The sequence below is a fragment of the Salmo salar genome, chromosome ssa06 (assembly GCF_905237065.1).
Source record: "Salmo salar chromosome ssa06, Ssal_v3.1, whole genome shotgun sequence".
Taxonomy (NCBI): domain Eukaryota; kingdom Metazoa; phylum Chordata; class Actinopteri; order Salmoniformes; family Salmonidae; genus Salmo; species Salmo salar.
The window spans coordinates 64,325,848-64,343,804 of record NC_059447.1 but is presented as its reverse complement, the minus strand read 5'-3'; the positions used below and the strand labels follow the sequence as shown (position 1 = coordinate 64,343,804).

The 17,957-nt window shown below is 40.8% G+C and overlaps 2 protein-coding genes across 17 annotated transcripts in view; both read right to left on the bottom strand.

The window, feature by feature from the left end:
* The window catches only part of LOC106607820 (adhesion G-protein coupled receptor G6), a 59,645-nt gene extending 52,600 nt beyond the window's left edge, over positions 1-7,045 (bottom strand). For 6 of the 12 annotated variants that reach the window (XM_045720820.1, XM_045720821.1, XM_045720822.1 and 3 more), the window contains exons 1-2: positions 6,706-7,045; positions 2,805-2,893 (exon numbers count right to left, since the gene is read on the bottom strand). In XM_045720820.1, coding sequence (XP_045576776.1) covers positions 2,805-2,893; positions 6,706-6,707 — 91 coding nt within the window. In that variant the 5' untranslated portion in view covers positions 6,708-7,045. The remainder of the gene's footprint in view (positions 1-2,804; positions 2,894-6,705) is intronic. The other 6 variants (XM_014205203.2, XM_014205207.2, XM_045720825.1 and 3 more) reach the window with 2 other exon arrangements.
* Positions 7,046-10,554: 3,509 nt separating this feature from the next.
* Positions 10,555-17,957, bottom strand: part of LOC100194664 (Vps20-associated 1 like 1) — a 42,285-nt gene continuing 34,882 nt past the window's right edge. Inside the window, 4 exon segments of one of the 5 annotated variants that reach the window (NM_001139748.1) lie at positions 11,018-11,762; positions 13,889-13,969; positions 15,379-15,490; positions 15,492-15,594. In NM_001139748.1, coding sequence (NP_001133220.1) covers positions 11,643-11,762; positions 13,889-13,969; positions 15,379-15,490; positions 15,492-15,594 — 416 coding nt within the window. In that variant the 3' untranslated portion in view covers positions 11,018-11,642. 5 annotated transcript variants of the gene reach the window in all.

The following is a 17,957-nucleotide window of genomic DNA, read 5'->3' as shown; positions in this document are numbered from 1 at the left end:
GCCCTGACCGCTGCTGAGGGACTGACCAAGCCCCTCTGTACTCCCATGGCCCAGAGGACACACACATCCACACACACTAGAAACACTAAGCCCTGACCGCTGCTGAGGGACTGACCAAGCCCCTCTGTACTCACATGGCCCAGAGGACACACACATCCACACACACGCACGCATGCAGACATACACGTTAAGATCCACATCGACACACGTACACATTTAGACCCACATCGAAGTATCTCTTTTTCAGTTAATGCAGGTTATGAAGTAAGTCAATGAACATAATTACTACAACTGATTGCTGCCAATGTGAGAGTCAACTATAGCTGGCTTCAGCACATCGTGTGCAGCAACTCCTGGAAAGTAATTTTATGTTAAATAAAAAGGCATCTTTGTTTTCAATATTCAAAGTCTCTTCCATTCTGACTGGCAATGTGTTCAATAATTGCGGGTTTCAAAAAGTGATTGTGTACAGTACAGAATTTAAAAGAGCAACATTTGCATACATTTAACTTTCAAAGAGATGGGAATCTGCATTTCCATGATTAAAAGCATTCTAATCTTAATGAGACATTAACATAAGAACACAAAACCCCATTGTTACTGTATAAACCTGAAGACGCTGACCTGTAATGAAATTCGTACGGTGTTGTTGCTGCAGCATGACTGAAATGTGAAGGGCGATGAAGGTCAGTGAAGAGAGTGCCTAAAAAACAGGGTTTGATCAGAAAGCTCCTTTGAGAGGCGGCAGGGCAGGCTGCAGTGGGATGGTGCCAAGGGATGGAATGCCAGATACGCAGAGACGGGCAGAAAGGGGCTCAAACATTCACTGATTCTCCCACCGCCTAAAAATAGACTCTTTCAGATAGAGGACCTCTGAGGAAAGTTTAATCCTCCAGATTACTCGGTTGCTCTCCTGGTCTCCTGGCAGCACACCTGGGATACCTGTATCTCAGCTGGTCTCTGTCCCGCCCCTGTCTTTCATGAGAGGGGTAATTGAGTGGGGGAGTGAGGCCCATGCAGTTTAATCACATATGACCCCATCTTCTTAACACACGGGAGTTGTGCTGCTGTAACATGGCGGAGCACGGAACAGCTCTGCCAATTTGTATTTTGTTTTCAAAGGTCTGCTGAGACCATAGCTCATCACCAGGAACACACCCACGCATGTTATGACAATGTCAAAACTTTAACATAGCGTAGATCATATTTTGTGGAATGCCAATTGATGGGGGGGAAACTTGACATTCTGTTCATTTGTGGTTGTAAGAAGTGTCCTATCACAATTAAAATACAACAGAAATGGGAGTTCTCTGCCGTGTGGTGCCAGACACCCATGTGGATTTAATCATAAACTGTTGACATGTCTGAGTCAAAATTCCTCTCTTGATGTCCTGCTTAATAAAGGAACTCTATTGACATTTTCCTTGTATCTTCAATTTTATATTCTTTTTTTGTGAGTATATATCTTTCTCCCCTGTTTCTTGTGATAGATGGTATATATTTAATAGTCAAAATGTGGCAGTATCTTATGACAATAATTGTTTGCGAGTTGAGATCACTCTGTTGATTCTCTCTCTGGCACCAAAAACACTTTAAAAAAGGCCCCGTTTCCCGGCACTGAATCTCCTATGATCCAAGCCTTATCTGAAAACCAACCAGAACTATAAATGTCTCTGCTTCAGGTCTGCCTGCCAATACCAACCAACACAGCCAGCTATGACATGTAACAAATAGAAAAAAGACTATGCTTTCTAAAATACTACAGAACACACAGAACTGCATAAAATACCCAAGTCAGTCAGACTTACAACATGCAGGAAAACAATGTTTTATCTCCTAGGTGTGAGAAGTGGTGTGAGCTTTATAAAGCCGGAACTGGACCAGAGTGGAGACCTTTTTCTGGCTTCAACAGGGCTAGCTCGTGTGGTAAACACATTAGCCTAGACCTACAGACATGCTGAGCCTAAAGACTCTTAGCAGAACATCCAACGGCACTCTCGGGAGAAATTATATTTTGTCACGTGTTTGTTTTTTTGCTGTCAAACATCGCACGTGACAAAATGAAAACGCACTAAAGCAAAGTCATAAACATTTTTATTTGTCATTTGGGAAACATTCACCCTGTTTCAGAGTCTGTTAGGGTAATGAAACACATATTTAAATCCCCTTTCGGGATTACCTGGTGGTGATAAATAAAAAAGTGTCTTGTCATCGCGGTTTAAAGTGACACTATCCAATACTGCAGAATGACTGCATTTATCCATCACGGGTACTGCCACAAGTATTTATCCAAGACTTAACTGCCCATGTACTGTAAGACATTTCTTTAGATATCATCACTGTCTTGTGCTTTCATGGAATCTACAGTACTTGTATATCAGTTATCACCAATGAACGGATTAATGAAGGTAACACCAATGTTTCTGCCCAGTGCATAGTTTGACTTGCAACAAAGTTTTAAAATAGGCCTGATAGCTACTGGTAACAAACTACTGTACTGTGGATAACAATTGCCTTTCGGTGTCCAATCATTCTGAAGGTGCATATGTAAAACAATGACTGCCAGTGTTAACCGAAGCAACGAACATGAGAAAGCAGAAGCGCAACAAGCACAATCATTGAAACAGAAAAAAAGACATAGAATGAAAGGAGGGCAATGTTGAGAGAAAGCAATGGTATACAGTTTAACAATCATAATGAAACAATCATAAATCAATATCCATTTGTATTTTTTTTCTTCAGGAGGCATACTATTCAAAACATAAGAAAACACAAGCGACGCCAATAGTTGAATCAATGTGTACCTTGTCTTTGCAGGGACATCCACAGCAGGGCAACTGGCAGGACGTTACGGAACTTCCATCGCCACCATCCTCCACGGATGTAAGACTCCCTGTCAATCACCAATCACAATTAGGACGGAGACATACTGGTTATCGTCTTATAGTCGTACACATGCAGTAACACAAATGACATAAATACACACACACGTACAGTATCTTTATTCATACTGATGGGTCTGCAATTTGAGTCCACTTTGAAAGTTTGAATTATGTATTTGTGGTATGGAAAGATATTTTTTCTGCACAAAGAGGGACCACAGCGAAGCAGATGCAGTTTTGTTATATAATTGTAAATAATTATCCCATGTCAGTTGTAATGACTTCCAGAGTTGGACAGCACCCGTGGTAAGTATCCGACAGACTGCATCAGTGTGGTGGTTCATTCAATGCTCCTTGTTTGGATTTAACATGAAAATTGTATTATAATAACGAAAGGGAAAATACACCAATTACTGTTATTAGCCATGCCCATAATAACCAATGTGGCTGTTTTGATCTCTGGGTACATACAGTATATGCAACCCTCTTGCCTGTAGACTTTACATTCCAGGAATATCATTCAATTAATAGATAAAAGCTGTGTCTTTAATATTTAATAAATAAATAAAACAATTACATCTGAAATGTCCACATTGTCTGAGAGGAGTTCACCATCGATATATAAAAATGTATACACAAGTCAGTCAGCATAAATTCACTGAAATCTTATCTAACATGAACGGAAGTGAATTCAATAAATCACTAACAAAACAATCAAACAGTACAAATCTAAACCAGGTTCACAGCAAGAATACAAAATGAAAAATGCAATGTGATGGGAACAGAGAAGAGAAAAATAGCAAGCAGAGTCAATCCATTCTTCTTAACACATTTTTATTGCTGGGTCTCTGCTGTCCAGATACTGTACATCGATGTGGGGTTATTACAGAGATACTACAAAACCAACCTCTTGTCATGTGAGGATGTTTCTCTTTGGTTTCTAGTTGTCATTTTTCTCTGAATTCACACGTGACCCATGACCCCATCTGAATCTGCTTCTCAATCAAGAGTCATTTTAACATTTCTGTATCACCTCATTTTCTAACGTTCTCCCAATCAACTCAAGGCCACACAAACAAACCTCTCAGTCAGTCAGGAAATTACAGTATACTCCAAACCCAAGTAATTTCACAGAGCTGGGTTAGCTACTATTAGCTACTCATATGGTTGAGCTGCTGTGGGCCTAAACTATAATGGACAGGATGGAGCATCTGCCAAGAGGCCCTGTTCGCCTCCTCAATCTTGGAGAGGAATGGGCCTCCTCTGTTAACTTCCACTACACTGAGCGATACTCTATCTGGACGGACTGTTTTTCCGCTTCACCAAACACGTCTGGTCTGGGCTTAATTGATACCAATTACTCTAGGTGTTGCCTGAGCTCTGGGTGGTGCTGGAAGAAGATTAAAAATAACATTTCAAAGCTTCTGTGAGTCTTTCTATGTTGCATTTTCTCAGTAGGCAGTAGGTATCACCCATTGAATGATTCCTCAAGAGATGCATTCACTGTAGTCACGGGATAGTAATTTACTGACATCAATGTGATCCTGGTGACTCAGAGCATCTTCGCAGCGACAGCATCAGATTATGGAAAAATACCAAACCCTCTCCCTCGCTTCCATGAAGACTTTAAATAACATCATTATATTCACAAAATTCACTAAACTTGACCCACTGTTGTTTTGTTCACTGTGTGCCCTCCCAAGTTCACTGCGTCCTAACTCAAAGCCCTGCCGGGGAACTCACTTAGACAAGATGATGAGTATCGCAATTCAACTTCCTCGCAAGCAGAAGGAGCACCGAGAGAAGTGATATGGAGTATATATAGGCCAACCACACAAAGGACATAATCCCTGGTCATATTTTATTCAGACAACAGTATTTTGCCTCATTACGTTCATCATGGCTATCAGGAAACAAAGATCAAGAGAGGTGATCTCATCAAGAGAAGGAAGGAAAATCTTATCTTATAGTCATTCAGAAGACAATACTCAGTAGTGAAGAACTGGCGTGTTTACGACTCCACGACCTTATAACTCCACGACCTTATCTCAAAGGACAGTCAATATTCTTTTTAAACAGACTCAGTATAAACAGTATACATATGGCAAAGTAGACTATTCAAATTTCACACAAAAAAAGCCAAGTATATACTTTCTCATAATTCTAAAGTCATCCATTGTTACTTTGACTATTCAAATAGTAACTAATATGGTTATTGGAAATGATTGGATATGATTGTGTGTTGTACAAAGGAAGGAAACCTCTAAAATAAAGTTGACATTTCTAACAATCCCCTTTTTTAATTTAGTAGCCTAAACAGTCGAGTAGACAGTAGCCTTTTCAAATGTAGAAGAAAAAAATAAGGAAGTGAATTACATCTTTACACATATTTTATAGCATTAGGCCTAGAGAACAAGACTCAATTAACTGCTTGCTTATTACATTCATTCATGCAATTCCTGACATTAGAGAAAAAGTGTTCTTTGTTGAAAGTTGTTTCTCTCAAAATATGTAAATATTAATGCAAAACAAGCAGAGAGAGGTCAGTGCTTTGGGTCCCATGGAGAACACATAAAGACTGATTCATCTGATGGCTAGGGTGGATTTTCATTGTACGTACGTCCATCAAACCCATTGACGCCAGGCCCTCATAATAAAAAATGGCCAGTAGTAACATAGATGAAGACGGTATTGTCAATATCCAAACTAGTAGGAATACATGTTTAGAGTGTACTTATAGTAGAGAAGACTGGTTGGACAAGAGTCATGAACCATCTTCAGACATATTCATTATGATAGCTAAACGCCTGTCTTTCTCACCCTTCACAGGGCTCTCCTTTGAGGATGCCTTATAATGGTATAGTGTCATCACTGACGTCTGGGTCTCAGGATATGAGAGCCATCAGATCAAGACTTTGATTTTTAATTAAATCCTCCAGTTTATTGGAGTGACTGACATCAGCCACCTGGGGCAGGTATTGGCTTTTCATCTTCTTTTCAACAGATTCCCTATGACTTCATTTCACATCTCTTAATATTTGCTGTCCTGTCAGAGAAGTCCCACATTGAGGACCTGGTGGAACTGGCTGGAAGTTGTGAGTTTAGTCTGTAATCGTTCAGTTTACATCACCTTTTGGAACACATTCTAGGGTTGTGTAACACCAGTGAAGAACATTATAAGAACACTCTTTCAACAGCAATTTCTCACATGCTGATTACACTTCAGAAGACAACACATGTCATTGTATAGTCTTTAGGAAGATACAAAATCTGGTAGAAATGATATTTAAAAAAAAAGTGGTATACATCAATACAGCATCCAGAGAGATGAGGAAATAATACGAATTTCACTCATTTGATTGTTCAGTAATGTCAGTAGTGTGTTCAGTAGAGCTAGGCGGAAATCCATGTTAGTGAAAAAGCTGTTCTCTATAGTGTTAGCAACTTTCACTTCTTCTAAAGTAGTTGAGTTTACTTTGTGTCATAATCATGTAGTTTGCATTTAGCATGTAATACTTTACCATGTCTTGAGTGCTATTGAACATGAATTTATGAAAACCCTATAGCAATATGGCCAGCGGCGTTACATTAGCAGTCAAATGGGTTAACTATACAGAACAAGTTGTTGACTGTGTTTTGAAAACATTATGACCACCCTCAAAGTCAATAGGCTAATTAATACCTTTAGTAAATAAACACAAAGTGTAGCAATGTAACATCCATGAAGTTATCCTCTGGTCACACTCAGAACAATCTCTAAGACAATGAAAAAATCAAGCATTGACAATAACGCCATGAGCAATCCATTTTTTTCAAAACTTACATTATCTTATTGGAGAGGGAGCTGGTCTCCTTGAAGAATCATATTATCTCCTCTCCTGTCGTCCGACTGGAGTTTGCGATTTTGGAAAACTTTTGTAAACTTCTTCAAATTCGTGACACGCCGACGTTTGAAAACTTAATTCAGGCAATCACAATTCAGTGTATAAACGCTAAACACGCACTTATCCCAAAGTCGAAACTCAAATCGATTGATGAACCTTTTCCCCGTCCCGCAAGATGCTTGAAACAGCAGTAAAGCTGTTTTACCGTTCAGGGCCGTGTCCTTGCACACAGCTAGAGGACGTTCTCTCTCCCTCTGGCGCCCCACCCTCAACTAAAGCCAGGCAGGCAAGTCCCAGGGGTTAAGAAAATGTGCTCAAAATGCTACAAACCCATCCAGAATTCTACAGCAGTTGCTTCTCCACCACACTGTGAAAATTGACAAATTGGACATTCACAGATTCCACACAATTAGGTCCCATGATAATTATTTTATTCTGTGTCTGTGACACATACTGTTGCAGCATGGACTGACAGACATGCCACAATGAAAGTAAACATTCTTTAAAGGGGTAATCTGCGATTGCTACATATATTTTTTTACTTTTAAATTCATAATACACGGAGTAGTCAATATTGAGTTGCACCCCTTTTGCCCTCAGAACAGTCTCAATTCGTCGGGGCATGGACTCTACAAGGTGTCGAAAGCGTTCCATGGGGATGCTGGCCCATGTTGACTCCAATGCTTCCCACAGTTGTGTCAAGTTGGATGGTATCAAGAATAGTGGTGGACCATTCTTGATACACACGGGAAACTGTTGAGCGTGAAAAACCCAGCAGCTTTGCCATTCTTGACACACTCAAACCGTTGAACATCGCACCTACTACCATACACCATTCAAAGGCACTTAAATATTTTATCTAGCCCATTTTCCCTCTGAATGGTACACATACACAATCCATGTTTCAATTGTCAGAAGGCTTAAAAATCCTTCTTTAACCTGTCTCCTCCCTTCATCTACACTGATTGAAGTGGATTTAACAGGTGACATCAATAAGGGATCATAGCTTTCACCAGGATTCACCTGGTCAGTCTATGTCATGGAAATAGTATGTTCCTAATGTTTTGAAGAATATCTTATAAATGCTTAAGGAGCTTAGTTCAACTGTCTAACACCATCAGAACCCAAAACCCCAAAAGTTGTGTTATAGATCTGTCATTCTCATTGAAAGCAAGTCTAATTGGCATTCTATGTGCGCTAATTCTATGCTTCCCGTTCTTAAGTTTTTGCCTGTTTTACATTACACCAGCTTCAAACAGCTGAAAATACAATATTGTTGGTTATGGAAAATATATTTCACAGCGGTTTAGATGGTACAATGATTATCTACACTATACTTGCTTGTTTTGCCACATAAACTGAAATTAACTATTAGAATTTTAGCAACCATGAAATGGCGGAGTGATTTCTGCATAGTGCATCTTTTATGGAATCTATTGTGACATTGAACTGAGGGAGGACAGGACTGAAACAAGTTCCTGCATAGTGGAATTTAGTATGTAGGCCATGAATGAAGTAATTTGCTTTCAATGGCAGTTTAGAATGATCTTCCTTTGAGATAACAGGGTTGGATATCTGAATTCAGCCTGGTCTCATAGACTAGATGTAACATAGTAAACATACATCTGGGACACTAAAATTAGTACGATATGTTATGTTTGGTTACATAAGACAGGTTACTTAAAGCAAAAATGAAAGCAGGGTGGTTGGAGGGGTGTCTATATAACGTGAACGTCTAGCAATCCAAATTTGATCACGGATAACTTTATAATTTTAGCTAATTATCAACTTTTCAACGAGTTACTACTTTTTAGCTACTTTGCAACTACTTAGCATGTCAGCGAACCCTTCCCGTAACCCTAACCTTAACCCTTTTAGCTAACCCTTGTCCTAACCCTAACCCCTACCCTAGCTAACGTTAGTCACAACAAATTTGAATTCGTAACATATAAGTTTTGCAAATTCGTAATATATCATACGAATTATAATTTGTAACATTACGTACAAAATGGATGGACATCCACAAATGAAGACCTACCATATGAAACATATCATACTAAATGGAGTGTCCTGGATTCACGTACAGAATAATACAGGTTGCTGAATTCGCATGCCGTATACACTTTTTCATCTTTTCGTTCTCCAAAGCCATCACTTTTGTGTAGTTGAGGTTTAACCACAGCCAAAATACAAAATGACATGTCTTCTATTGTTGATAGAACTATTGACTTTATTGTAGCTCCTTAATTGGGTTGGGGGGTTCTATTAAGATAATTAGACATGACAGATCTTTGAATGAAACTATGGGAAGCACTTTATCCCATCTTCCAAAACATCCCAAAATAGAATAGAACATTGACTGTTTTATGGGGTGACAATACAGCTGTATACTAACTTTCAGATATGGTTCCCTAAATGACGGACAATAGCCTGGCAAAAGTGATTCCCTTTCCAGTTGTGACTTATACAGTTGGGGACACAGCTGATTTCTAATGGCAGGGAGGCTTTAAACTATTACAAAAGCCAAAGAAGTAGCTGTTCTCCTACCAGTACATAATGAATCATGACAAAGGCATGATCAAACCCAGCTGATGTTCCCACAGTACTGTCATGTGAGCTAAATAGGGCCAGTATTGATGTCATGTGAACAGTGTTTACATTGTGTGTATGGGTGGTATACTAACCATAACAACAATATAAATTGAAATGTTGCAAAATAACTGTGGAAAGCAATACATCTCTGCATCTTGTCCCTATCACCTCCAGTACTTACCATACCTCAAGCCACTCATTGGCTGACTGGACATGGTGCACAGATTTAAGGTGCAGTTGCTCACGGCCACAGAGAGAGAATTATCGATTTCAATTGACGTGTGACTTTTCTCCCCCATTAACTTTACAGCTAGAAATAAATACGTAGAAGGAATCCACCTGATTTCCATTTGCATCAACACCATGCCCATCAACAAGGAAGGAAGGGACTCAGGCAAATACAGATGCTGGTGGTGATAGTCCAGCCAGTCGAGAGATAAAGGGCCAATGCCTTTTGTATAACTCTTAAGGCAACAGGCAGGCAATGAAGAAAAACAATGAGCGTGATGACATCAAGAAACTAGGCATAGTAATCACATTGAACGGGGTGAGCAAACCTAGACATGAACCCAGACGACTAATTATTTATTACCTGAATGAGTAGAAGCCTAAGGACACTCAAAGGACTTGGTATTCATGGTACCTCTCCTGTCTCATTGATATTTGAATGGAGAGTAACCTGATTGATTTAATAAACAAAATGTGCTGGAAGGTATCAGTGTGGTGTTTTGGAAATGCAGGACTCAATGTCAGTCAGGGATCATGCCGTTCATTAAAGGTTTCATTTCCAGCATTTCATTTCAATGCCCCTTGTAATGCAGCAGACGACTCCCTGGTGATATTACACATGTTCTAAATGTAATTGTTCACTCCTTTCATGTCATTGATTTACACATTTAAGAATTTTTTTTATATGATGAGACTTCAGAGTGAACATTCCAGTGAGGTCCACTCAATTATCTGCTCTTAGAGTTTCAGCACATTTTAATAATCGCTAATGGCTGTACATTACAGTTCAATTACTGTTATCAAACAAACACTAAAAGAGAAGAGAAGGTCATCAAAGCTTGGCTGGATAAATCTATTCAAATAACCCATCAGACTGTTGCCGTCTCTACGGTGTGGAGCACTGGCATGCTTCAATATTTCCCAGTTCAACATCACTATGGAAATGTATAAAATGATGACCCAAATACTTTCATTGATTTGTTTTAATAACGGGCAAATGAGTCCTTCCTTTAAGTAAAACATCGATAAATAAAAGGAACAATTTTGAAATATTAGAAACACAAAATTCACTCAAACTTCTGCATATTTGAGGATGGACCGATCTACTGCTCAGTCAAAGATAAGAGCGTACAAAAGTACAAGTTTCGTGAAGGGCGTTCAACTAAAGTGACATTACTGTACCCATGGAATTACTTCTCTATGGGGCGGTTTCCTGGACACAGATTAAGCCTAGTCCTAGACTAAAAAGAATGCACAATGGCTAATCTCCCTTAAAATAGCTTTTTCGTCTAGGACTACGCTAAATCTATGTCCAGAAAACCAACCGTATATTTCCCCTTCTTGTTGAACAAAAGTCCTCCTCTTGCTTGGACAGTTTTGTTTACTAAAGCAGACAGTATCAGTATATACAAACAGGTCACCAACCACCAATCAATTTACACATTTTATTTAAATTGTGTTGATGCAGAAATGACAGTCCTTTCACCCGAGAAAATAAGACAAATAGATACTGTATTGAAAACACAGTAAAGGGCAGATCAATGTCGCCTGAAAATAGGGGATTATATCTACTGTCTACTTGAAGCATTGGGCTACTTACTGTACATAAAATCCATGAGAAATTTGGTATTTTTTGAACTGCAAAACGAGTACGTTCCCAAAACGTGCATGCAGACAAAAGGGGATATGTGTGTTACACAAAAGTGTTATCAAACTACAGTGAATAGGTTGTTTGTGTAAACTAATATAAGGAGTATATTAGCAGGGGATAAATGCACTGTTTTAACATACAGGCTCAGGAAGTCTTTAGTGAGCAACTCACTAGTTATAGACAGCCATGTTGGAAGCTCCACAGCAGGAGGCCAATATGGAGACACAGATGTCATTGTTGTTTACAGTGATGTTGGGACAGAATTGCTTTCTTCAGACGGATACAGCTGGGGTTGCTGTAGATTATAGGGTAACGGTCTCAGTTCTTCTGGGCCAGATCAGCGCTATAGTGATACAGTGACGCCGGGGGACAATGGGTCTCATTCTTTGCCAGTGGTAAGCAACTTCAGGGCCTTCTGCAGATTCTGCACCGCCGTGCCCACGTCTTCGTACTGCAGGGCACTGCCGGCGTACTTGCAGTACTTCTGAGCTCTGGTGTAGTCCTCTGGCGTGAGGCGCACGTCACCTGCCGAGACGAAGAATAAGGAGTTCCTTTGAGACAAGTGTAATTATTGAAAATAAAAGTTACATTCTATAATGTGATCTCTTAATTAAGAGAGATTGTGTGTGAGTAACACACACCGCTCCTATTTTACTCCCTCACTGACCCGCCCTATTAGGTCATAAATTGTCTGAGGCAGACGAGCCTGAAACAGCTCTCTGATTTCTCCCTTAACTCAAAACGTATTTCACAAATCCAACCACACTCTGCAATATCACCAGAATTTGAGACACTGGCCATGAGTCCCATGCCCATTTTTACAATATAAGACACTATTTAAAACTCTTAAAGAACCATGTCGGTCTAGACACATATGCTAAGCATTTTCAATTTCTTCAGAATTCAAAATGGTTTAAAGCACATTTGCGGTAACATGAGCATAAACATTCAATGGTGTGTCTCAAAATTATAGGTTTCTTGTGTATATGTTAAGTAATGTTAATTCCTAGTTATCGGTATGAACAATGACTAAGAACATGTGGTTTTGAAACTTGTTAAAAACTAGAGGGAGGAAAAACTGAGGTGAATAATAACATGATTCAGGATAATTGCTTACCCTTTCACTCCGCTACAGTGATATACTAAAATATGATGATCATGGACCAAATTTCCCCAATCTTGCATTGTCTACCGGTCCCATTTACAAAAATGTTTAAATAAACATTACGGGCAGAAAGTATTCATGTATTAGCCACATGGCAAGGGATGCATTTGTGGCTTGCCACAAGAAGCTCCCATTTACCACCAGGCATTTAAATGATAGGGTTAGGCTGAGGTTGGGTAGATTCTGAACACTTGTGTTAAATCAAGGCAGACGCTGGTGGGCATTAAGGTAATTTTATAACCTTGGCCCTTCAGAATATACCACTATGCAAATGCTGTTCCATCTGAGGAAAGATCTGCACAGCTCTGAGGGTGGTTACTCTGCTTAATATTTGGGGGCAGGTTAAATGGTCTGGTCAAAGACCATCACTGCACTCTCAACTGTTTTCAAAACATCGCCTAAAGCCTCCTCAAATAGAGAAACAGAATGTCAATATTCTAACGTTTATCTGTTTCTTCTTATTTTGCTTGGCTTTGAAGGTCATAAATTAAAGTGATACTTCAGGAATTTGGCAATGAGGCCCTTTATTTACATCCCTAGAGTCAGATTAACTCGTGGATACCATATTTATGTTTCTGTGTCCAATATAAAAGGAAGTTACGAGGTAGTTTCGTGAGCCAATGCTAACTAGTATTAGCACAATGACTGGAAGTCTATGGGTATCTGCTAGCATGCCAGTCATTGCGCTAACGCTAGTTAGCAATTGCGCTAGTGCTAGGAACAGATCAGGCCAAATCACAGGTGAACAGCATTGTGTAAATAATATACTGACACTTTTATTCTATAAACTTCTAGCACAGAATTTTTTAATTTGCCTCAGTGTATTTGGTAATGTTATGTAAATAAGTTATGCTGTTTTTATTTTTAAAACATTTGCAAAAAATTCAAAAAACTTTTCTTTGTCATTATGGGGTATCGTGTGTAGATTGATGAGGAAAAACATGAATTTGATCCATTTTAGAATAAGGATGTAACGTAACAGAATGTTGAAAAAGTCAAGGGGTCTGAATACTTTCCGAATGCGCCGTACGTCCTGTGTAACACTATCACACTGGTTCCTGCTGAGTAAGCCATGTAATTATCACCTCTCATGCCAACCAAACGCTGTGTTTTCTGCTCTCTATTCATTAACATTTATTAAGGCTGCATTGTCATGACACTGCAATTGGTAATGTAGTCATTTTCTTTTCATCAGCATGTGATTATTTGGGTTTTGTCTGTGGTCATATTTTTCCCACCAGTGCTGGAAACCAAGAGCCCAAAGTCTGTTTTCCATAAAGCATTTTATGAAGAGACCTGCCGTGTGCCAGTCTTTCTCCACCCCTCACGCCCCCCACCCTTCGCCTCCTCACAGCCAGGAGGTGGTGGTTTTGGGGTGTGGGTGAGGTGAGGTGAGTTGAGCCCCAGGGTGCCTGGTGAAGGGAAGGGGGTACTATGCAGTCCCTGTCCTGTTCTCACTCCTTACCTTCCTGCTCTTACTCCTTACCTTCCTGAGTGGCACTCCGCAGTGAGGGGTCGACCGCTGGAATGCTTCGGGGAACAGGCACTGGTTTAATGGCTTCTCCTGCTAACACAGGGGAACAGGGCAGAGTTAGTCCAGTCCACCTTTCTAGTCCACCCAGAACCTCTAGAGTCCAGGAAAAACAACACAGGGAACTTTCAACTTCTGCTACGCCACAACCAAGAAATGTGTTGGCTAACGCTGGGATATGACTTTATGATGTATAAAGACAAGTGGTTTGAATGCACTTGGAGACCAGCCCTCAGTCCATTCCCTCCAGCCAAACGGATGATTGACTGCAGATCTATGATGAAAACAAGGTCACATTTGATGATCATAATCTGGAACAATGTTCATTTTTCTCCTCACAGCCAATGTATAGACTCCCGAAACAGGTTCCAGCTACATTGGTCCAAAAAAACAAGGAAAGTCCTGGGGGAAATCTGTGCAGCTATATTTCATGTGTTTGTATTGCAGGATCTGGGGTTTGCAGCGTGGCGTGCCGCCCCCGATTCAATTAGCGCCTGAGCACCTCTGGGGTCACTGGGTGGAGACCAGTCATTTCCTCTGTGCCTGGGAGCCAGTGGGCTAATCACAGAGGACACAGGCAGGCCCTGGGCCTACGGGGGAAAGCACCCTATCAGGGCTTCAGAATGGACCCTGCTCTCACTGACCCCCTGCCTTCACCCCTGGCTCTGCTCTGGCTCTGATCTTTAAAAGGTAGAGTGAGAGATTGATAGCAGGGAAAACAGGAAGACACGCAGGGTAAAGTCAGCAAGGCCAAGACCAGGAAAGACCTCTCCCGCCCACGGCCTGCCAAGACTGAGTCAATAAGGAAACTATGATAAATCTCAACTGTCCATATTACATCCACAACCTATGTTGGTGTCCTTTATCATCAACAGCAACCTTAATGAGCCTGTGGCATATTAATAATAACCACTAGAGAATGAATAAACAAACATATCTGTTGGTCTTTGTCTGGTGAGGCTGTTACAAATGACTGAGTGTTGGCTGCTTTGTGTGAGGCAACTGTCCCCTGGGTGATATGGGACACAACAAGTCAGCCGCAAAGAAAGCAGTCATTAGGGTTCATTACACAATCCTGTCTCTCCGCTCACAAAAGACCTGCCACAAGACGGGTATAATGGCAAAGTGTATCCCATAGGCTTGAGCAGAGCTGTACTCAAGTTATGCCAGGGGGAACACCACTCTGTTATAGATCAGGAGAAGTTTGCGAAAAATGGTCAGATGAAGAATTAGCCTAGTCAACCTAGGCAGGCAAATAATTAGTCAAGTCTATGTAGTCTTCATCATGACCATTCTGTCTCTCTGCTAGAGCTGATCATGTTTGTAATCACAAAGAAAGACTGCACTGATCCATCTAAAGATATGAACAGCTCATGGGATGCAATCTAAAGGCTCTGATGAGTGTTGTGGATGACAGGGTGATGTGTTGAGCTCCTATACTGTACCTGCAGGTGGAGGGAGCTCTGCAGGTGTGTTGGCTGGGCAGTGGGCTCCAGGGGGGATGTGGATATTGTTGTAGTTGGTGGGGGGGTAGGGTGGACCCCCCATGGACCCAGGCCCCTGGTTTGGATCCCCGAAGCCGGGCTGGGAATGAGGTGGAGACTGGGGCTGAGCAGACTGGGAGGAGGGTCCCCCTCCACCCTCAGCACCATACTCCTCATCTGGGGAGACGAGGAGGGAAAAAAGAAGGGAGGAATTTAAAGATACAGTTGAAGTCGGAAGTTTACATACACTTAGGTTGGAGTCATTAAAACTCGTTTTTCAATCACTCCACAAATTTCTTGTTAAACTATAGTTTTGGCAAGTCAGTTAGGACATCTACTTTGTGCATGACAAGTAATATTTCCAACAATTGTTTACAGACAGATTATTTCACTTATAATTCACTGCATCCCAATTCCAGTGGGTCAGAAGTTTACGTACACTAAATTGAGTGAAAATTATGTCATGGCTTTAAAAGCTTCTGATAGGCTAATTGACATCATTTGAGTCAATTGGAGGTGTACCTGTGGATGTATTTATAGGCCTAACTCCAAACTCAGTGCCTCTTTGCTTGACATCATGGGAAAATCAAAAGAAATCAGCCAAAACCAAGAAAATTGTAAACCTCCACAAGTCTGGTTCATCCTTGGGAGCAATTTCCAAATGCCTGAAGGTACCATGTCCATCTGTACAAACAATAGTATGCAAGTATAAACACCATGGGACCACGCAGCCGTCATACCGCTCAGGAAGGACACGCGTTCTGTCTCCTAGAGATTAAAGTACTTTGGTGCGAAAAGTGAAAATCAATCCCAGAACAACAGCAAAGGACCTTGTGAAGATGCTGGATGAAACAGGTACAAAAGTATCTATATCCACAGTAAAACGAGTCCTACATCGACATAACCTGAAAGGCCACTCAGCAAGGAAGAAGCCACTGCTCCAAAACCGCCATAAAAAAGCCAGACTACGGTTTGCAACTGCACATGGGGACAAAGATCGTACTTTTTGGAGAAATGTCCTCTGGTCTGATGAAACAAAAATAGAACTGTTTGGCCATAATGACCATCGTTATGTTTGGAGGAAAAAGGGGGAGGCTTGCAAGCCAAAGAGCACCATCCCAACCGTGAAGCATGGTGGTGGCAGCATCATGTTGTGGGGGTGCTTTGCTGCAGGAGGGACAGGTGCACTTCACAAAATAGATGGCATCATGAGGATATATTGAAGCAACATCTCAAGACATCAGTCAGGAAGTTAAAGCTTGGTCGCAAATGGGTCTTCCAAATGGACAATGACCCCAAGCATACTTCCAAAGTTGTGGCAAAATGGCTTAAGGACAACAAAGTCAAGGTATTGGAGTGGCCATCACAAAGCCCTGACCTCAATCCTATAGAACATTTGTGGGCAGAACTGAAAAAGCGTGTGCGAGCAAGGAGGCCTACAAACCTGACTCAGTTACACCAGCTCTATCAGGAGGAATGGGCCAAAATTCCCCCAACTTACTGTGGGAAGCTTGTGGAAGGCTTCCCGAAAAGTTTGACCCAAGTTAAACAATTTAAAAGGCAATGCTACCAAATACTAATTGAGTGTATGTAAACTTCTGACCCACTGGGAATGCGATGAAAGAAACAAAAGCTGAAATAAAATCACTATTATTCTGACATTTCACATTATATAAATAAAAGTGGTGATCCTAACTGACCTAAGACAGGGAATTTTTACAAGGATTAACTGCCAGGAATTGTGAAAAACTGAGTTTAAATGTATTTGGCTAAGGTGTATGCAAACTTCCGACTTCAACTGAATGTAGTTTGCAGTCCCTCAGACCTCGGTCATGGAGCTCATATTGTTTGCACACAGATTTATACTAAACTTTTCACGTTGACAATGGACAACTAGCCTGCCCCATATCACGTCAGTTATCATCTGATAAGGCTGAACTTACGCAAGACTGAATGTTAAGTACTGATATGAGGTATAAATCTATAAACAACCCAATAAAATATATTACGGCAGATGAAGTCAGAGGAAAACATGCAGATTTACTGCTCACTGAGTTATTTAATTTCCTTGCTGTGGCAACAATATTAGAGGCTGACTCAAGTTTGTAGGATACAACAATAACTCAACCAAATAGGCCACAAACACTTTTTCATCAAAGCACAACAGGATGTTACACTTTATCTCGGTAAATCTCTGAAAAACATTTCCCAAATATTTATTTTCTCCAATCATGTGGATTTTACTTCTGAAGCTTAAATTCGCAATATGCTTCAATCTAATCCGAAGACCATGATTGGTTCATTTGTCACTGTGGAGACCGTGGCGTGGGTATGTTTCAAGATGAAACCACGTGCACCACCAGGTCCTAGACCAGCCATCCTCTCCTCACGCCGTCTTGCGCAAACAGGAGGAATGAGTCACCAAGGAGGCCCTTTTTTCCTTCATGCAACCAGTGATGCAAAGGAACGTTACAGGAAACCTTACAGCCATGGAAGTGGATATGAGCTTCCAACACACAAGGACAGCTTCTTGGCATAGA